The 21334-nt window shown below is 45.5% G+C and overlaps 2 protein-coding genes across 10 annotated transcripts in view; one reads left to right on the top strand and one right to left on the bottom strand.

The window, feature by feature from the left end:
- Window positions 1–2265: 2265 nt before the first annotated feature.
- On the top strand, window positions 2266–18145 carry MPPE1 (metallophosphoesterase 1). 7 transcript variants are annotated; one of them, XM_080685279.1, is made up of 10 exons: window positions 2266–2484; window positions 7336–7731; window positions 10283–10391; window positions 12298–12401; window positions 13215–13289; window positions 15120–15228; window positions 15395–15460; window positions 15539–15661; window positions 16226–16366; window positions 17318–18144. In XM_080685279.1, the coding sequence occupies exons 2-10, from the start codon at window positions 7451–7453 to the stop codon at window positions 17498–17500; spliced, it is 1191 nt and encodes a 396-aa protein (XP_080541405.1). In that variant the 5' UTR covers window positions 2266–2484; window positions 7336–7450; the 3' UTR covers window positions 17501–18144. The 7 variants fall into 7 exon arrangements, with proteins under 7 accessions (XP_080541405.1, XP_080541401.1, XP_080541404.1 ...); XM_080685275.1 differs by having other exon boundaries at window positions 2295–2938; window positions 15392–15460; window positions 17318–18143; XM_080685278.1 differs by having other exon boundaries at window positions 2302–2938.
- A 1347-nt stretch (window positions 18146–19492) lies between these two features.
- The window catches only part of GNAL (G protein subunit alpha L), a 100827-nt gene continuing 98985 nt past the window's right edge, over window positions 19493–21334 (bottom strand). For all 3 annotated transcript variants that reach the window (XM_080685271.1, XM_080685272.1, XM_080685273.1), the window contains 2 exons: window positions 20824–20891; window positions 19493–20451 (listed from right to left, as the gene is read on the bottom strand). In XM_080685271.1, coding sequence (XP_080541397.1) covers window positions 20305–20451; window positions 20824–20891 — 215 coding nt within the window. In that variant the 3' untranslated portion in view covers window positions 19493–20304. The remainder of the gene's footprint in view (window positions 20452–20823; window positions 20892–21334) is intronic.

The raw sequence follows: 21334 nt of genomic DNA on the forward strand, positions 1-21334 counted from the left end.
AATAGGACCCACTGGGATAATCCAGAATAATCTCATCTCAAGGTCCTGGACCTTCAGCACATGCACAAAGTCCCTTTTGCCATTTAAGGTGATTTATTCACAGAGATTAGGATAGGGACATCTCTGGGGGACCTTTATTTTACCAACAAACGTTTTGCTTCAACTTTATCAACATTTTGGTGTGCTGTCCCTCCAGGGAGCACGCTCACGCCTCTCCCTCTCCCTTCCCCCTCCTCCCCTCCCCTCCCCCCCTCCCCAGGTGAGGTACCTTTGCCTTTCTCTCTCCTAAGCTCCAAGGACCCTTCTTTTGCCTCTGTAACTTGTTTCCTGAGCCTACACCGCCCAGCTGGCTCGCTTCTACTACATCTATAACTTTAAATAAACTTTCTCTTATCATTTGATTTCTGAACTCTGAATTCCTTCTTTGCTGAACTCAAGAATTGAGGTCCAATTTCGCTGCCAACACTGCTGGTGACAACAGAACGTGATGGAGACAGAACTATTTTGTTATACAGAGGTGCTGCTCATTCCTCTTAATGTCATATTCTCTATCTAGTTCTCTACTGATGAACATGTTGGTCCGATTCTTTTAAACGAACAACGCTGAACAAACATTCTTCCTAGGGTAGGTAACCATAAGTGGCATTTCTGAGTCATAGATGTTCCCTTTTTTGGTTTTAATAGATAGTGACATATCTCCCTTCAAAGTCGTGGTACCAATTTTCACGCACCCCCACAGCCTCAACAAGTTCTTCGGATTCCCCACCCCCACCCACTGCCGGTGTCCAGGGACCACCCATTCTGCCTTGTTGCCACATCTTTTAACTGGGCTCCAATCCTCACCTGTGCACATCCACTCTGCAGTCAAAAGAGCTAATCCTGCCGCTGGCTAATTAGAATTCCCCAGGGGCATCCCGTTGCTTTATGGATAAAATCCATGTCCTCAGAATAAACTTGAAGGCGTCTCTTGCTTTGGCCTCACCTCATTTCCAGTCCCTTCCCACATGCCCACATGTACCATTGTCTCCAGGCATATCACAAGCTTCCAGTATGGTCTGGAATGTTCTTCCTGCTCCACATTCTTTCCCCATATCTGGGAAACTCCTTTCTCCTAAAAGGCTTAGTTCAAGCAAAACAAACAAACAAACAAACAAACCCACATATATTAACAACATTCTGCTAATATTGTTTCTTCTCCCATTTTTCCCTGCAGTATTAAAACAAATGTTAGAAATCATTTAATTTGCCTGTAAACACTTTAGTATGTTTCCCTAGTCTTCAAAAAACAAACAAAACCCATGACCACAAGAGCATTATTATAGCAAAATTGCCATTCTTTAGTGTCATCTAGTATCCGTTCCATGTCCAAGTGCCCCAGGCTTTTAAAAAACGTTTCTTTTCTTTTTAAAAACGAGCTTGTCTTAATTATAACCCAAATAAGGCCCACACACTGCATTTGGCTAATGTGTCTGTCTCTTAAGCCTGCTTTGTAACAGATCTCCCCCATCCTCCTTCCTTTGCGTCGGAGGCTATTTATTTATTGAGTAAAGAAACTGGGTCATTTGGTCTGTAGGACTTCCCACATTCCGGACCGGCTGACTGCTTCCTGGTGGTGTACCATAACATGCTCATTTGGTTACTACACTTCCTTAAGCTTGTAGTTAATTATAGGCTTCACTGGGTTTACCTTCCTTTTCCTTTTCTTTTTCAGTTCGTGGGAAGACAGAAGTGAGGCTGCATTCTTCCTGTTGCTTATCAATGTGCATGTAGAGTCTGGTTGTCCCAGTTTGGGTGGTGTTAACATTGTTCGTCTGGACATATATGAAAATATTACAATATTCTTAATTAATAAAGTAAGTACCTTTTACTGTTTACTCACCATATGTCAGGCGTGTCGCTGGCTGCTTTCTACATGATTTTCTCATATCCCGTCTCAGGACATTAACTCTACTCATAGATTTGCAAAAACATGCCAGCCTGGTGGGTTGGATGACTCTCTGAATGACTGCTCTGGCCTGCAGTTTACTTCTTGTAACACGGGCGAATGGTTCCTGCTGACTTACAGTAAGGCTTATTTTGAGGATTATTTGAGATAATGAATGTGAAAGAACTTGAGGAGTAGATGGGGCTATGCTATACTGTTACAACATTAGTAACATGAGTTAAAGGAAAACAGAAAGAAACCTCAGAATAGTCACTGTGACCGTCTCATTTAGTCATCACACTTTTCTTGAAGGCACTTGGCCAGGCCCTGACGTCGAAGATGAAAGACACAGTGTCGGTCCTCCAGGAGCGCGGTCTAGAGGGCGGAAGGCAGAGGGAGCTAGCAATCCGAGGGACCACGCCACAATGAGGCCAGAGCAACTCGCTTCCCGCGATCCGCTCCAGAGGGAGCCAGCCATCCCAGGGACCACGCCACAATGAGGCCAGAGCAACTCGCTTCCCCGAGGGGGCTGCTCCGGGGACCCGCACACAGTCCACCAGGTGCGCCTTGGGCCGCGGGTGGTTCTTCGCCCGCTGAGCCGGCCTGCTGGGGCTCTGCCGGGAGCGCGGCCCGGCTAGAGGCGGAGGGCGGAGCTCACTGCCCGCGGGAGCCCACCGCTCCGGTCCGAGCCGAGGCCGTACATTAAAGAAAGGATCACTCAAGCCTCCGCGGCTGCCTTGCAAGATCAGCGGGACCGAGCGCGTGGCAGCCCCGAGCCCGCCGTTTCCCGGCCTGGCCGGAGGCAATCTTGCGTCCTAGCGGCCTTTCCGTGCCCAAGTGACTTCTCTTCCGTGCGCTCCCCACGCTTTTCTGGGGTGTTGCTCTTGTCCCAGGCCTACACCCGTTTGCAGCGACTTCCCAGGGGTTCCGATGAGCGACGGTACTCAGGACTCAGTCTAGAAGACATTTAAGGATGGCCCCGGGCACCAATCGTTGAGGAAGGTGCAGGCACGTGTATGTGTTGTTTTTCGTTGCATCTATTGTTGAAGTTGCCAAAGGAGCCCGGACTGTGCTTCCCTTCCCGGGGTCGCAGGCCAGCCCGCTCTTTCTGCATAGCCAGCTGACTCCCGGAGCCCCAGTTCCAGAACGTGGGTGCCGGGCGGGCGGGGCGGGGCAACTAGGGTTTTTTCCGCCTGATTGAGGTCGCAGGGGCGGGGTTCCAGGGCGACCGTGACACGCCCGGCCACGATGCGGAACAGGAAGCATCAAGGATGCTCGGCGGGTTTCAGAGGACAGGTGAAATGTGGGGTCCGGCTCGCCTGGGGTGCTTTGCTTTCCGATCTGCATGCATTGTGTCGTGCTGAGCGCCAACGCAAGTGGGATTTTACAGGTATCCTTGTAACCGTGTTATAATATTTATGCTTCTAGGTTAATTGCTATTTCTTGTTTCTGCAAGCTGGAACCTCCCTGCCCTTTTAAGATTGCAAGTTAACCTATTGAAAAAAAAACCACTATTAATTTTTTTAATAGTATTAGTTATTTGCTGGAAAATCACTATTACGTAAGTAAGGCCCGTGTTATTAAATCATAGGGGTTTCTCACTTCTTAGTTTACGATATAGATAGAAAAAACTTTTGTTTTAAAATACCATTTAAGATAGAAATTTTAACCACAAATAACCTTTGACGACAGTGTGGTAATAATATATTTAAGATAACCAGCAAACACGAAAAAATTACAGGTCAGTGCACAGTAAACGTTCAAAAATATGTTTTTATTGATTTTTAGAGAGAGGGAGAGGGAGAGAAACGCGGGTGGCTGCCTCCTGCACGCCCCCTATCGGGGAATGAGCCCTTATCCCAGACGTGCCCAGACCCAATCGAACCAGCAACTGCTTTGTGCACTGGAGGAAGTGCAACCAAGTGAGCCACACTGGCCAGAATGTAAACATTTTTTTTTTTTAATGCTTTGGGGTGGGGGAGGGAAGGAATTTAAATATTCAACAATTTTGAAGTTAAAAATCAGTCCATGGATAAAATATTTTGCTCTCTAGTAAGGATTGCAGCTACTATTCTTATGTGTTGGGCAGTATAGTACAATGCTGTAATTATAGGGTGGGGGGGAATTAGGTTTACAGTCCTGAGAATGGAAAACAGTTTATTCTTATATTATTATTTATAGTATTATTTTTCATATGAACAACTGGAAACCTGCTTTTGCCTCATCCTGTAAAAAATATACATATAGTATTCTCTCTATATAATTTAAAAGACCCATTCTTGCACAATAGCATAATATCAGTCATTTTTCTTTAGCTACATGCTTCTCAGCTGTTTTGTTTTTTTTTAAACTTTCATTGTTGGTTAGGTTCATTGTCTGTGTGCCACCAAGCAGCAGTCATGTACCTTCTAAGAAGTGATGCATTTTCCACTTAAAAAAAAAAATAATCCTCACCTGAGGACATGTTTGGAGAAAGGAAGGGAGAGAGAAACATCAATGTGAGCCACACTGGCTGGGCTACATTCTGTGGTTTTAACAATGTATAATGACTATTATAACAATGTATATCCACTGTGATACTATCATTCTAAAAATACTTTGCGTTCTACCTATTCATCCCTTCTCCCTTCCCTCCCAATCCCCTACCCCTGCCCCCAATCCCTGGCAATCACTGATCTTTTTTATTTTTTAAAAATATATTTCTTTAATTGATTTCAGAGAGGAAGGGAGAGGGAGAGAGAGATAGAAACATCAATGATGAGAGAGAATTGTTGATTGGCTGCCTCCTGCAAGACCCCCACTGGGGATCGAGCCCACAACCCGGGCATGTGCCCTTGGCCGGAATTGAACCTGGGACCCTTCAGTCTGCAGGCTGATGCTCTATCCACTGAGCCAAACCGAGTAGGGCAATTACTGATCGTTTTACTGTCTTCATAGTCTTGCTTTTTCCAGCATGTCATAGAGGAGGAATCATACAGTATGCAGGCTTTTCGCATTAGCTTCTTTTCCTTAGTAATGTGTATTTAAGGGCCTTCCATGCTCTTTAATGGCTTGATAGCTCTTTTTTTTTTAAACACTGAATAATAGTTCATTGTCTGGATGTAACCGTTTATTTATCCATTCACCTGTTAAAGGACATCTTGGTTGCTTCCAAGTTTTGGCAATTATGAATAAACCTGCTATAAATATGTGTACAGGTTTTTGTGTGGATATAAGCTTTAAACTCATTTGGGTAAATATCAAGCAGCACAATGGCTGGGTCATAGGGTAAGTGTTTGTTTAGTTTCATAAGAAACTGCCCAAATTGTGTTCCAAAGTGGCTGTACCATTTTGCATTCCCACTAACAATAAATGAGAGTTGATGCTGCCAGTTTTGGATTTGGGCTATTCTAATAGGTATGTAGTGACATCTTATTTTAATTTACCTTTCCCTGATGACATATAATGTGGGACATCTTTTCATATACTTATTTGGGAAGGTGTCTGTTAAGGTCTTTGGCCTATTTTTAGTTTATTTTTAATTTTTACCCAGCTACATTGAGGGATAATTGACAAATAAAATGGTATATATTTAAAATATACAATGTGATGATTTGAGATTGTGAAATGATTACCACAATCAAGTTAATTAACACATCCATCATCTCACATAGTTAGCTTTTTTGATGGGGTGACAACGCTTAAGATTTATTCTCTTCCTTTTGCCCAGACTTCTGGCGCTGCTCGCAGGGCTGGAGTGCTCTGTGGCCTCCAGGTTACCTTCCACTTTAAAATGTTTGTCTTGAGCATTAGCTGAGGAACCTTCAGTAAAATGCCACCTCTTATATTCTGTCTCAGGCCATCCTTTTACTAACCTTTCTCGTCAGAGGTGAGAAAATAGATGCTTTCTTTTTTTTTTTTAAATATATTTTATTGATTTTTTACAGAGAGGAAGGAAGAGGGATAGAGAGTTAGAAACATCGATGAGAGAGAAACATCCATCAGCTGCCTCCTGCACACCTCCCACTGGGGATGTGCCTGCAACCAAGGTACATGCCCTTGACCGGAATCGAACCTGGGACCCTTCAGTCCGCAGGCCGACGCTCTATCCACTGAGCCAAATCAGTTTTGGCAATAGATGCTTTCTTTATAGGATGCAAAGTCCATCTTATTTTAAAGTTTCCCATAGAGAACCACTGCGCATGAATGTCTCATTACAGAAGGCCACCCAGAGTTTCAAGGCTAATATGCAGATGAAAAGCCCATATTGTGAAAGTATATATAATCTGAACGCAGTATTCAGAGATGGTGGCTCGCTCTGTCGGATTCTGTCCCTTGAGTCCAGAGCGAGGGAGGGAATGGCATTGCTTGGATCTCTGAAGCACACTGTGTGTGAATAATCACTTCTTTTGTGTGGAAAAGAGTGTAGAAAAATGATGAATTCACAGCAACACATTACAAAGGGCTTATGACCTATTGGTTTTGAGAAGGAAAACTCCTATTTTGTAAAAACTGCTGTTTAGAATTCTTTGCTGTTTTTCTTAGATGGCCTCTTATTCTAAAAGGTAACTTTCCTTTCTAGCCTGCTTTAGCCTAATGAGGACCATAACCTTAGCTGTCTGACCTGGTAGGCCAGAGACTAGGTATGCCCATAATTTTAGCTGTCTGACCTTGAAGGCCAGAGACTAGATGTGCCCATAATTTTTAGAACTGTGTTTTCAAAGACAGCAGCGAGATAACCACTAATTGCACAGAGGACTGGCTCCTTAATAAAAAGGGAAGTCCTGCTTGTAGCTTTGCTTAGAATTTGAATTCATTTTCTCTAAGCCCACCACGGTGAATAAAGTGTCACTCCAAACTCTCCTGCATTGTTTGATTATTCCGGTTTTCTGCAACAGTTTAAGGTCCTGGAGGGGTGACTCCTTTTAGGAGTCAAATTACACTTCAATAACATTTGTGGACTTTCCCTATTATGTCTGCTATCTAAAGCATCCATCTGATTGATTTTCGTTTAATGATTTCCAAAGTAGTGGTAAAGTTTTATCAGCTGAGTGGGCAGCAATTCTAATAGTGTTATTCTGGCCTACCTGGTTATCAGTAATCAGACATATTATCATTGTAAGAGTAGAGGACAATTTGTTCAGTTGGGAATGTAGATCGAATTCTGTGACTCCTTAGTTCATTAAAAACATTTTTTTTTTTTCATTGATTTCAGAGAGGAAGGGAGAGGGAGAGAGAGAGATAGAAACATCAGTGATGAGAGAGAATCATTGATCGGCTGCCTCCTGCAACCGGGCATGTGCCCTTGACTGGAATTGAACCCGGGACCCTTCAGTCCGCAGGCCGATGCTCTGTCCACTGAGCCAAACCAGCCAGGGCTCCTTAGTTCTTAATACAGAACCATAAATCAATCCTTTCCTTTTTCCCTGTAGGTTCATGGCTAAGACCTGGACATCATCTGCACCTTCTCCGGGACTCGACAGTTTCCTCGTGGTGAATCCTTGATGGATCTGACTCGTGGTTGCTGGCAGCTCCTGGGCCAGAGAAATGGCTGCTATCCGATTTGGGTTTGGAAGGCTGAATTTTCATCTGTTGAAGAGAAGGAGTTTCTTGCTGTTGAAACTCATAGCTTTTGTCTGTTCCGTGCTTCTGTTTTGTGAATTTTTTATCTATTACTTAGTGATCCTTCGGTGTAATTGGCCCGAGGTGAAAACTCCAGCCCATGACAGGGAACAAGGGACTCTCGAACCTGTCCTGAAAGCCATGTTTTTGGCTGATACCCACTTGCTTGGGGAAATAAGAGGCCACTGGCTAGACAAGTTACGGAGGTAGGAGCTATCTTTCTGAAATTCTGTAGGCAAAAAGGTATCGTGCTCTCCCCACTGGCCAGGCTTAATGGCTTCAGGATACTCAAAGGGAAACATGGGGCAGTTGACTTCTCCTTGAACTTACTATTTACTGAGCATCTGTTATATCCAAGGACCCAGAATTTGGAAGGAAGGTCTGGGTCTGAGTCTCATGACTTTGGACAAGTTACTGGGGCCCTCTGAGCCTGTCTCTGCCTCCTTGTTTGTAACTGGGTTAACATGAGAAACGCCACAGGCTGTGTGAAGAAAATGCCCACAGCAATGCCCAGCACATGGCTGTGGTCAGCGAAGGTGGGTTTTCCTTTCTCCTGGGCGGGGCGGACCCTCTCACGGGCACTGGAGTGTGTTTTGAGCTTGCTTGGTTTTGGTCCACTCTGGCAGCAGGAGGAGCAGAGCGGCTGTGGCTGCCTCCCTGGGGGAGGATCAACTCCTGTCTCCACCTTAGACCTGCCTAGCGCTGTCTGTTTTCCCCCAAAAGGCTTTTAAGAAATGTTAATGGTGGTGAAATACACATGACATAAAAGTTATCATCTTAAACATCTTTTGTTAAAATCCTCACCCGACAATTTGTTTTTTATTCAGCTTTAGAGACAGAGGAAGGGGGCTGGGGTGCGGGGGGAGGGAGGAGAGACAGAGATAGATAGATAGATAGAGAGACATCCATGTAGAGAGAGAATCATTAATCGATTGCCTCCTGTACTTGTCCTGAGTGGGGATCAAACCTGTAACCTAGGTATGTGCCCTGACCAGGAAGCGACGCAACCTTTTGGTCTATGGGATGAGGTTCCAACCAACTGAACCACCCCACCAGGGCTTAAACTTATATTTTTATTTATTTTTTAAAAAATATATTTTATTGATTTTTTACAGAGAGGAAGGGAGAGGGAGAGAGAGTTAGAAACATCGATGAGAAACATCGATCAGCTGCCTCCTGCACACCCCCTACTGGGGATGTGCCCGCAACCAAGGTACATGCCCTTGACCAGAATCGAACCTGGGACCCTTGAGCCTGCAGGCCGACACTCTATCCACTGAGCCAAACCGGTTAGGGCAACTTATATTTTTATATAAGTGTAATTGTAATTGTCCATTTGTGACTGGCTTATTTCACTTAGCATAATGTCTTCAAGGTTCATCTATGTTATAGCGTGTGTCAAAATTTCCCTCTTTTTTAAGGCTGAATAATATTCCACGGTAGGTTTACACCACATTTTGTTTATCCATTCACCCATCGATGGACTTTTGGGTTGCTTCCATCTCTTGGCTACGTTGAACAATGCCCACCAAAAGGCGATGGAGGGGGCTGCCGACCACCGGTCAGCAGAGCTCCCTTCTCATCCCTGTGACCTGTAAGCTGACCCCTTTTCCTTACCATGGCTTCATTTGTGTCTCGCTGAATAGGTGTCTATTCTTGCGAATAGCAGTGGCCTCAGAGTGCTTTGGATATAAATGAGCCTTATGTTGGATGGCAGAGGAAGATGTGTGATGTCCCCAGGGGTGGGTGAAGAAGACAAGACGAAAGAAGGGCAGATGGAGGGGCTGCTATACTTTTTACTCCTGGTTTTAAGCCATAGAAGGCATGACCTAGAGAAGGTCGGGATGAGACTGAGCTTCTCTGGCTTTGTTTGGGTCTTACAAATTGTGCTTTATTTATGCTCAGTCCCCCAAGTAGCCTGCTTTGTTCCGTTGCTGTGGCTGCTTCTAGATGCTTTCTTCTCCAGGGCAACTAACATTAAGCCAAGAAAAGCTGAGGAATGTATTTTGAGAGGTATCTTGAGTGAAGCTGTACCATGCAGTGGTTTACAAGGGGCCTGAAAAGTCTCCTCTGACCAAAAGTTACTGTCCCCTATGTATATGCCCAGGACGGGACAGTCCTCCTTAGCAGGGTGCAAGCAGCCAGGAAAGATGCTGTAAAAAGGAGGGAAAAATTGGGATCTTTAGGAAAATGGTTAGGGAGGAGAGAGGCAGGGTTGAGAAAGCACTGACATTTTTGAACACCTACACTGTGCCAGCTCTTTACAAATACTTTCTCACTTAATCCTATAACTATCAATTAGCTTCTCTCATTGTCTCTCCCCAGTTCTGAAGGCAGGGAGTGGAGGTCCCTTCACGCAGTGGAAGTTAAGCCAGATGCTGTCATCTGCTTGGTGTCATGAAGAATCAGTCTACACTGGGCAGCTTTGGAAGCTGCATTGAGCCCTCAGATCCCTGGGGCTCTCATGACTGAGTGTTGGCCTCGGGGTGCAGTATGGGGCCTGCTCTGTGGGTACCATCGGAGGAGTCAGCCTTTGATAGGTGTAGGAGGGGCAGCCTGACTCCCCTTTGGTGCCTTTGCTCCCCACGTTTGATCAGGATTCTTCCTTTGGTCCCTCTGAGCAGAGGATGCGAATGCGAGGATGGGGCCAGAGAAGAAGGAGTATGGGACCATTTAGTTCGCCTTTTAAATGGCCCATAAGACAGATGTGGGCTCCAGCCAAGAAACGGCCTGATGCCTTTTTCCATTGGCCTCCAGGGAGTGGCAAATGGAGAGAGCCTTCCAGACGGCTCTGTGGTTGTTGCAGCCAGAAGTCGTCTTCATTTTGGGAGACATCTTCGATGAAGGGAAGTGGAGCTCCCCCCAGGTAGGACCCTTCAGTCCTGGCACCCTCATCCTGCTTTCACGTCCTGTACAGGCAGCCCGCAAATGCATGGAGCAATGTCAGGGAGGGGTGGAAGTTTCGCTTAATACTAATATTAACAATGCGTAGTCTTGTCTTGAAGATTATGAGGGTCTGTGTCTAATGCCAATCTCGAGTTAGGTTGACTAATCTTATATTTGTCTATGTAGGAAATATGCCCATTAGCCAGACATTGTTGGAATGCACATTCCCACGAACCTCTTTCAAAAGGGGGAAATTGGCAAGATGGATGCTATTTCAGTTGTCACCAAAATTACAGAATACACAGTGAAATGTAATTTGACTTTACACTCTTATTTAGCCACTAACTTGTAAGAACTGTGCTACATAAGTTACTTGCTACCATCCTCTTGTTTCCTTTCTTCTGAGGGAGAGGTGCAGAAGGAGCCCTGGGGGCTTAGTGGGTGGCTCCTCTGCCTTCAGGGGTCCTGAGGCCTCTGTGGGGTATTGAGGGGATGGTAAGAGAGGCTGTTCTCCCCTTAGCTGTTACTGCCTTGCTTATTACATTTCCGGAATCTACACTAATAAAAGAGAAAGATGCAAATCGACTGTACCTTTGTGACACCCACCAGCCAATCAGAAGTGAGCATGCAAATTAACCCAATAAAGATGGCAGGTTAATTTGCATACACAGGCGCCGAGTGGCCGGGGGCGGAGTGGGATGCTTGCGTTGTTGCCATGGTGGTGACGCAGGCATTCCGCATCACTCCAGCCACTCAGGGCCTCTGGGCAGCATGGGGTAGTTGGGGCCTGAGCGGAAAGAGGCAGCTCTGGGGCCAGAGCAGAAAGAGGTGGCTCCGGGGCCAGAGCGAAGGCGGTGCCGGCAGCCAGGGAAAGGAAGGCCTACTCTTGCACGAATCTTCGTGCATCGGGCTTCTAGTTAATAATAATTAAAATGAGCTCTTCTTGCTACTTAGTTAAAAAAGTTTAATCACTGATGGTTTTTGGACGATAAGGAAGTCTTGGTCCAGATATGATAGAAACCCAGTGTTTATAGGTTGCAATGTTTACTGTAATTTAGTTCAAAGTTAAATATGAGCTAATGGAAATGCTATCTGTAAAAAGCAACTAGTTATAAAATGAGATTGGATATCTATGTTGCTTTCCCAAATTAAGGGCAACATTTTATGTTTTTCTAATTTTCTGTTATTCTGACTTTATATTATTCTAACTCTAAATATTATTTGTTGGAGTGGAGTCTTTGTAAATGCACTGAAGGATTCTATATAGCATATTTCCCTAGGTTGGGCCATACTTAAAACATTTAGGATAAAGTTGATTTCTAGTCAACTAGGTATTGTCAATCCTATAGTTATCCAATTGATATTTTTAAGCTTAATAAGAACTATATGAACATAATTCTCAAGATTTAATAGTTAGATTTTGTTTCTTCCCCATGTCATCAGGCCTCACTTTCTCCGCTGTGGCCACAGTGAAATGCTAATGCTTGTCCTTGTCTTGGTGGAGACACGTGAATTTACTTAACATTTCCTAAGAGTCTGTTCTTATAACATGTTAAGATCTGATGTGATTCCCAAGCTGGGGTCCTTGTGTCATCTTTAGGGGATGTTAAAAAAGTAGCTGTATGAACCAAATATTGCGGGAGGGGGGGCATGGAGGGTTGCCAGTTAATTTTTTAAGATGGGGATAGCATTTAATTAAATTTTGGCATTAAATGAAACAAGTTAAGTTAGTTTTGGAAAGAGAAGTTTGACATAAAATTCTAAGTTCTACATTAGCTTTATGGACATCTGATTTGGTCAGGGGCACTAACTTCTCACCATCAAAGTGGGGAGCCACAGAGAAGAGAAGGTTCTCTGGGCCTCACAGTGACCGTTTTATCCCACAGGCCTGGGCGGATGATGTGGAGAGATTTCAGAAAATGTTCAGACACCCAGGTCACGTGCAGCTGAAGGTAGTTGTTGGCAACCATGACATTGGCTTCCACTACCAGTAAGTAGTTCACCACAGCATTGCCACAGGAGCACGCTTGCTAACTGTAATTTTGAACCTGCTACAATTTAAGCCTTATCTGGACTGTGTGGAGGAAATCTGTGTAAAGTGTAAGCTCCGGAATGTAAGCTCCAGGAGGGCCAGGATTTTTGCCTTGATGCATTGTACACCTTCAACAGATCTCTGAAATGAATGATTTGTGTGTGCCTTTGTGTGATTCTAACTTGAAACTTACCTCTAATGGCCAATTATTTTCTCTGGGAATCAGAAAACAAGATGATGTAAACTTTAATAGCTAATATTTATATAGTGTTTATTATGTGCCTGCCTGTGTTAAGCACCTCATTGTGCCAGTGAGGAAGCTGAGGCCCTTGGGAGTAAGTCACTTGCCGTAGGCCTGATGGTTATCCAGTAGTGGAGGTGAGAGTTGCACCTTGATAACCGGGGGCCAATTGGAGCCCTGAACTAACCATGCTTGTCTGGGGCTCAAATCCTTCAAGGTTTTTTTTTTTTTTTTTTTTTTTTTGTGTGTGTGTGTGTGTGTGTGTGTGTGTGTGTTCATGATAACTCTTAAGAGGTTTTAAAATGGCTTGTTCTGGCCCTGGCAGGGTAGGTCAGTTGGTTGGGGCGTTGTTCCCTACATCACAAGGTTGCAGGTTCAATCCCCAGTCAGGGCATGCACCTAGGTTGTGGGTTTGATCCCTGGTCATTTCTCTCCCGTGGATGTTTCTCTCTCTAAAAATCAATGAACAGATCCTAAAAATCTTAAAATAACTTGTTCTGAAAAGTGTTTCTTTTTACAATTGAATGTAGGATGAACAGATACAGAATAAAACGATTTGAGAAAGTTTTCAACCCTGAAAGGCTGTTTTCATGGAAAGGAATTAAGTGAGTATTTGTGAATTCTTATGTCCTTGGAAGCTTACTTTATCAAAGGTGACTGCCATGCTGGGCCAGACCCATGGTCTGTGGGGCCTGGTTTACAGTCTCTGATGAAGGTGCCTCATGTCCTCGTTGATGGTCCCCATCGGAGTCACCACCCTAGTTTTCCCTGACAATCCACAGTGAATTGGTTAGTCTCTGACTCTGCCTAGCCACTGAGGGAATTTTATTCTTTCTGTCAGCACGATCTGTGGATGATATACATTTCACCAGTCCACTTTGTAAAGAAGTATTTTTTATTGGTTCAAAATGTACTTATTTCCCTTTATTAAGGATGTTCCTATAGTTACAGTGTCCTAGGATTTGACGGCCTGTGTGCTCACTGCTCTGTAGCTCTGTGCCTATCCCCCACTTCCCTCAGCCTTGGTTTTTAGATCATAGCTTCCTGACCCTTTACCAGTAGTCTGACCATCAGCACCAGCTCCCCCTCTTGACCCTTTCTGGTCTCTGTGTGTGTTTGAGCACAGTGGACCCCATGGTACATGCACATGATTCTAGCTGCAGACTAGTGGGAAGAGAAAAGGCAGGAGAGGAAGTTGTCCTTGTTTTGACCATATCCTTCCCGTGATATCCAGGACTCTGTTGGCTTTGGCCAGAGCAGCTCACGGGGCCCATCAAATGGGCTGATCTGCGTGAAGCCCCCAGGGACCAGGGGTCAGTGGGCTCTCCACAGACGCCCTGGTTCCCTCCCTTTGCCTGAAGGGCAGAGTCTAACAGGGGTCCTCGAACTTTTTAAACAGGGGGCCAGTTCACTGTCCCTCAGACCATTGGAGGGCCGGACTATAGTTTAAAAAAAACTGTGAACAAATTCCTATGCGCACTGTGGGCCCGGGACGAGTCAGCTGCTAAGCAGGACAGGCAGCGGCACCCGGCGGGCCGGATAAATGTCCTTGGTGGGCCGCATGTGGCCCGCGGGCCGTAGTTTGAGGACCTCTGGTCTAGTAGCTTCCTTTCCTGAGTCAGAATGCAGACTTGACACAGAGTTTTTTTCTCCCTGAGCCTAGAGTTCAAGAAGTTTTCATTAAATACACCCATCATATTCCAGGTCATTTGATTGGTCAGCTCCTCATCTCTAAAATTCTTTACAGTTCAAGCAAGCTTTACGACAGGTACCTTCTTCATGCCCCGTTGCTGTGTGTGTAGGAAATAAAAACAAATTTAATGGGAGTTTATAGAGAATCTAACTAAAGTGGTTGCCAAGGAGAACCGTAGTTGACTTGGTGTGGGATTATCCATACCAGTCAACTCTAACCAGCACCCCAGGCCCACGCCCAGCCCTGCCTGTTTGCTGAGTACACGGACATCACTGAACATTGCCCATAGTTCACGTTAGGTAATAACGTCTAACCTTCACTTTCCTGCGGCAGGCCCTACTCTGTTGTATTCTTTCATTTGATTCTCACCATAAGCCGATGGTGTGGTGGACTATTTATATCCCTACTTTGCAGGGAAGGCTCCAGGAGGCTAAGGAGCTTGCCCAGGGACACATGCTGAGCTTAGTGGTGTCTGTCCTGAGAGCTCCTGTACGCTTGCATTTCTCCTAAGTTCTGGGTTACAAATCCTTTTACCAGGTCTTGGACTCCACTCCCCATAATGCCACTTTGTTTTCTTAATATCGACTCCCGCCCAAACACACAGACGAGTCAAGTTGAGATGTAAAGCTGTTCTGGGAGTTGCTTCATCCTGTGGATGCCTAGTTCCATTTCACGGGGATAATGTTGCAGGAAGACAGCACCCGGGCAGCCCCTGACTCTCTGCTTGCTCCCTCTGCCTCAGTTTTGTGATGGTCAACAGCGTCGCCCTGGAAGGGGATGGCTGCAACATTTGCTCTGAAGCAGAAGCTGAGCTCATGGACATTTCTCACAAGCTGAACTGCTCCCGAGAGGTAGGAGATGATCTGCAGGGCACAGGTGCCTTCAGTCCTGGCGTGTCCTACGGGCACGGCGAGCGGATCACTTGTGCTTCTGTTGGTCTCTCAGCTCCCTCTCCCCTTCCTACCATGCACCTGACACTGGGCTTGCTAGGCCCGCTGACTGAGTTCTGACCAGCAGGAACAGCGCCCCGGCCAGTGTGGGGATGGGCAGCCGCTGCCGGCCTCGGCCCCCGTCCTTCTGCAGGTGAGGTGGGGAGAAAGCCGCTCCAGGTGTTGGGCAGGGGACCATGAAGTCACATCTGACTCCTCTCAATCCCGGCAGCATTTCCCGCTTTACCGGCGAAGCGACGCCAACTGTTCTGGGGAGGACGCCGCGCCTCCGGAAGAGAAGGGCATCCCCTTTAAGGAGCGATATGACGTGCTTTCTCGGGAGGCCTCACAAAAGGTTTGCCAGCTCACCAGGCTCAACGGGAAGCCAGATGAGTCTTGTAGTTTCCACGGAGGGACGGGAGGGGGGCAGGGTTCTGGCAGTATTTGAGATTTTCATGTCATTGTTTTGTTCCTCCCAACCCCTCCCCCAGTAAATCCACTTCTATTTGCTAATATCCAGTTAATAACATTCTCAGCTACTCTGTATTCAAAAATTTCCCACCAACTCAAATGTATTTGGACATGTGAATGGAACTTAGAGTTAAATTTTTTAGGGACTTAAAATACTCTTTCTTAAATGCATATTTATATAATGTTATTGATAATAGCATGTAAACATATTTATGAAATATATTTATTAACTATTTATAAAAACAGTGAAATCTGAGAGGAGAAGAACAGATTCTCTCTAAGGGCCTGAACTTATTGGAATAGAATCTGATCAAACCAAAGGATGTTAAGGGAAAATCAGAGCAGTCCTGGGAAGTAGGGATTTCGGATCTAACTGAATGAGGTCAGCAGCGCCGGCCCGGCAGGGCTGGGCCAGCACTAACCGCCTGTTGCCGTCCCCTGTGCGCAGCTGCTGTGGTGGCTCCGGCCGCGCCTGGTCCTGAGCGGCCACACGCACAGCGGCTGTGAGGTGATCCACGGGGCGGGGGTCCCCGAGCTCAGCGTGCCGTCCTTCAGTTGGAGGAACAGAAACAACCCCAGTTTCATCATGGTAATGTGAACATTTATTTTCGTCTCAAAGCTTTCCTAAGTATTTAAATCAACACAGTAATCAACTACCAACTGCTGCAATCTGTAAGAATATACAAAAGCCATACATAAACTTCCCCACCCACATGCACTCTTCGCTTGATACGCTGCCCACCCCCCCAACCCCAGTCTGAACACCTTCCTGCCAGTATTCCGGAGGGCGGCGGGAGGAGCCGCTTGCAGAGATGTTTATCCTCGGGACGGCAGTGTCCTCTGTATGAGACTCTCTGCGTTTACTTTTTTAAGGGAACAGGGTCATTACTTCATTGGCTATGTGCAGCTTCCTTGTCTTATTGTCCTAACGGCCCGTGTGCTCTGGCGGAAAAACGCGGCAGCGCGCACACGTTGATGAAGGAGGTTGTTTGAAGCAGGGACCACCCGAGGTTGCAGCTCCTTTCTTTTGCCCCCGGGTTGCCGCATCCAGTGCCTAATGCTTTTGTGCCAGGTACTTGTACTTCATAAAAAGATGGGGAAAACCTCATGTTGTCCAAGTCGGAAATGAAAACAAACATTCCCCGCTGTCACCCCACATAGCAAGTATGTCTACCAAAAATAAATAAATAAATAAATGAAGCCACTGAGATGCCTCTGGCACATGTATACCTAGGCGGCAGATTGCTGATTTTAGCATCAGGAGGCATGAAAAACAGCCTCCCACACCTGTTCCTCGATGACCACTGCTCTAAGTCTCCGTGCCTCTCTGAGTATCTCGCAGGTGGCAGAGGAACCCTTGACTTCCCTTCTCACCCCTGCGTGTGTAGGCTGCAGGTGGGCCTCCTTAGGTCCCAGGTGGGAGGGCCGCTCCCTGCCTCACCTAAGCAAGCCAGGGAAGCGGCTGTGTTGTAAGAGACTGTCACGTGGGAGCTGTGCATGGAGCGCTCACTGCAGCATAACATTCTCATTTCCTTTCCAGGGCAGCTTGACGCCCACAGACTATGCCCTGGCCAAGTGCTACCTTCCCTTGGAGGGCACGGTTCTGGTCACGTACTGTGCAGCCGCGGGCTTCCTTGTGGTCCTCATGCTGGTTCACCTTGGGCTTCTAGCCTCACCTGTTCTTTTTGGTTATAAGCTGCTCAGAAAGTTTAAGACCGTGTGAAGAGCAGGAGACTTTTTGCATTTAGTAATCAATATCAAAGCCAAAGAAACTGAACTTCAGGCAGTGCTCATGTGAGATGAGACCCAAGTAGACTGTCTGGATGCACATCACAGAAATGCTAAATCATGGATGCAAATTACTGCAGAATAAATAGTTGATTGTACTGTTCTCATGCTATGAAAATGGAACATGTCCTCTACGACAAGTCTGTCTTCTCATTTTTTCAAATGTATGTGGAATCAAAGATTGTATCTGTACAATAGGTAAATGCTACTTATTAATGTCATCACTTGCATGCACTGGACAGGCCTTCCTTTCCTAAGAGGGAGCCAGCAGCCCTGCAGCACACTGGGGCTTAGGTGTGCACACACCAAACACTGGGTTTGCTTCTGTCCTCCTACGACGTTGTTCTCAAAGTCCTATGTATTATAAAGCTGTACAATGAAAATAAAAGTACAGATGACACGAGCAGGAATATACAGTATTGTCTACAAGACTTTTCAAAATCAGTGCAATTTTCTCTCTAGCAGACGGAGTTGTTAAATTGGAACTTAATGCCTGTCAATGATGAAAATAAATTTGAAAAATGGATGAGGAAGGGCTTTTTGTATTTAAAAATAAATATCTTGGTAATTTAAGCCAGATGGTGTGTGTGTGTGTGTGTATTTTTTCAATCGAACTTTTAAATAGGAAGTTTAGTGACAGGAGGATTGTTGAGTAATAGTAATGCATGTAATGATAATATGCCTTCATTTTTGTGTGGGGGGTTTATCTGTTCAGTTTTCGTGTTTTACTTTGAAAGTGCAATGAAAACTGAAAATAAGTTCTGCTTTTTATGTCTCAGTTCAACTGAGAGTTTTATCAAACAGTGAAGGATGAGAGGAGCAGGAATTTGGTGATAATGAAGTAAAATGTGAGTTGCATTGATTACCTATAAAGTAGTAATCCTTTCGTGTTAAACTAGTAGTGTTTAACATTGGGTAAGTTTATAAAGGGTTATAAAAATGCTAATTATATTATAGAGTAGACTTTAAAATACCAGCAAATACTAGAAAACTAAAAAGGAAATTAATGAAGTAATGTAGGCTAGGCTTCACTTCTCTGGGTTTGTACTGTTGAACGACAGTTTTGGACACGGTTACAGATGATCTCCGACCTAAGGACACTACCCTCAAAGCTGTGGCTGTGGCTAGAATAGAGAAACGTCTCTGCTACAGTGGCTCTTGCTTTCTAGATACACTGTGCTGTAACCTTTGAGGCTGCATCTGCAAGTCTTTCAAGTTTGAGAAATAGCCATATATGTTGACTTTATATTTCAAACAAAAGTTCTATAATGTTTCTTCTTCAAAAGGCCAGTGAAGGTGCCATCCTTGGATTCTCCTAGGCAGACACAAACGTGGACACCCTCTTGTCTTTTTCCTCCTATTTGTTTAAGATGGAACCTGTGGTCAAGTAAGTGGCTCAAAAGCTTTGACAGTGGGAATGGTCAACCCATTTCCACTCAGGGAACATGCAAACATCTTTAAATAGCAAAATAATCAAGGAACATACTATCTGGAGAGGAAAAAATATCTTGGTTCCCTGTGTTCCCTGAAGGGAGCTTGTGATGTTAGTAAGCATTATTTGTAAGATATGGAAGATTAATGTGATATATATATATATATATATATATATATATATATATGTAATTTTTTTAAGTCAAGGAGTATTTTTCATTGTCCTGTATGGGCAATGCTTAACCACTGAACCACACAGGCCAGTCTCTCCTTTTTCTTATACGACTTCTGTCTACACCTTTTGGTAGAGATGTTCATTCCAGGCTTTCACATTGATCCATAGAGCCCTAGCTGGATCATTGATAAAATGTCTTAAATTCCAAAGATACCATTCATTGCCTTCCTTAGAGAAGCAGCAGGTCACACAGACTTAGCTGTTCAGCACAATAAAAACACATTGCTTTTACAGGTGTAGCCATAATCAAGGCACAGAGATCCACCAGGATTTTTCTTTAGTAGCTATACAAAATAAACTTACATGTTGTGGTCTGTACAGTGTAATCAACCAGCAATAAAACAGCAAGAATATATGAGAGAAGGCTGTTGCCCGAGCAGAGTGAAAGTCTAGAGAATCACTTTCAGACGGGACACACTCCGCAGTAGTGAAGGTGGTAGGTTTCCTGCCTAAAAAGAAAAGGCTCAAAGTAGCTCTAATTCAAATGCCTGAGGCCAACAGAGGCTCTAAATATGATGGAAAAAGGGTTTTCTTGCCACTCTGTGGCCTGGGGCCTCCTAAGTCTTGGGCTAACGCAGATCAGAAGCGGTGGCCACTTGTCCGCCTGCAGCTTCTTAGAGCTCGAATCGGAGAGCTGTGGCGCCCCGCATCTCACAGTCCTGCTGGATAACTTGGGGGGAAAGGGCGCTTCTCCGCCATCTCTCAAGTTTTTAATGAATCAATAAATCACTGACTAGATGAATAAAAGGGGCCCCACCTAGAGACATCTCACTGCAGCGTCACCCAAGTGAGAACGGATGGTTGGCAGTGACACAAACTGGGGAGGGCGGGGAGGGTGGGGACGTCATAGAAAATGAAAACAGAAGCTTCAAACCAAACCTGAGGGGAACAGAGGTAGCCAGAGGCTTGGTGGTCACGCACGGAGCCGACACAGAGCAGGACAGACGGTAGCATGGACGACACTGGGAAGTCCCTACTTTCTACCATGGCTTGGGGCTGACGGGCAGCCTGGGAATGGGGCTGTGGAAGGAGGGCAGCGGGGAGAGGGCCAGGAGGCGGCCCACCCCGGCGTCTCACAAGAGTTCGTACTGCTTGAGGTGCATCCTCTGGATGATGTCGCGGCAGTCGTTGAAGACCCTGCGGATGTTCTCCGTGTCCACCGCGCAGGTGAAGTGCGGATAGCAGTAGTGCTTGCCGTCCCCGGTCGCTGTGCTGATCCTCTGCAAAAACAGGGGTGTCTGTGCTGCGAGGCCTCCTGGCCACCTGCCCAGGGGCAATTGGGAGCGCAGCCCCACCCCTCATTCTCAGCGAAGAACCTGGGCAACACTTGGACCAAAGACTCAGGGCCTGGGGTGTTGTCTGTCTGACAGAGGAACACAGCCGTAGGGAGTGTCCAACTGTTGAACACGCAGCTGGGAACCAAAGAACCTGGCCTTCCTCGGGCCACGGAAGCTTAGAATTCAGTTGAGGCAGGGCATGCATTTAAAAGGCAGCCACTGCCTGGCTTGCTCAGTGCTGGTCAGCATTTGCAAACTGCAAAGAACAGTAACACTCTAAGACGGTAGGAAAACAAAGTTAATAAAATTGCTTACCAAAAACAGATCCCTTATAAAGAACTTGGCTCTTGTAACCTTGGGATCTTCTCCTGCATCTGGTGTCGCTGTAGAAATGACAAGCGGAATTTTATTTAAATAATGTGAAACAGAACTACAACTCTATGAAAACTTAAAAGGAATTACGAAGTTGGACTGCGAGCCAGGCTGGTAGGGCTCAGTGGTTCAGCATCGACCCATGAACCAAGAGGTCACTAATTCCATATGGGTCCCGGTTGCGGGCTAGATCCCCAGTATGGGGTGTGCAGGAGGCAGACGATCAATGGTGTTTCTCTTTTATCGATGTTTCTATCTCTCTGTTCCTCTCCCTCTCTCTCTAAAAAACTAATAAAAACATATTAAAAAACAACAACAACAAAGTTGGACTACGATATACTCATAGCATTAAAAGACACATACGGGGGAGGATCCACAATGGCGGCGTAGGTAAACACCTAAACTGCTGCCTCGCACAACAATTTCAAAACTACAACTAAAAGACAAAACATCT

Source organism: Plecotus auritus, assembly GCF_963455305.1.
Source record: "Plecotus auritus genome assembly, chromosome: 8".
NCBI classification, from domain to species: Eukaryota; Metazoa; Chordata; class Mammalia; order Chiroptera; family Vespertilionidae; genus Plecotus; species Plecotus auritus.

Excerpts from the sequence above, each read along its gene's own strand:
- MPPE1 (XM_080685275.1), top strand. The coding sequence starts at position 7,451 with ATGGCTGCTATCCGATTTGGGTTTGGAAGGCTGAATTTTCATCTGTTG. Across the intron at positions 15,229-15,391 it reads AGCTGAACTGCTCCCGAGAG|CAGGAACAGCGCCCCGGCCA; the intron begins GTAGGAGATGAT and ends AGTTCTGACCAG. Across the intron at positions 15,662-16,225 it reads CTCGGGAGGCCTCACAAAAG|CTGCTGTGGTGGCTCCGGCC; the intron begins GTTTGCCAGCTC and ends CCCTGTGCGCAG.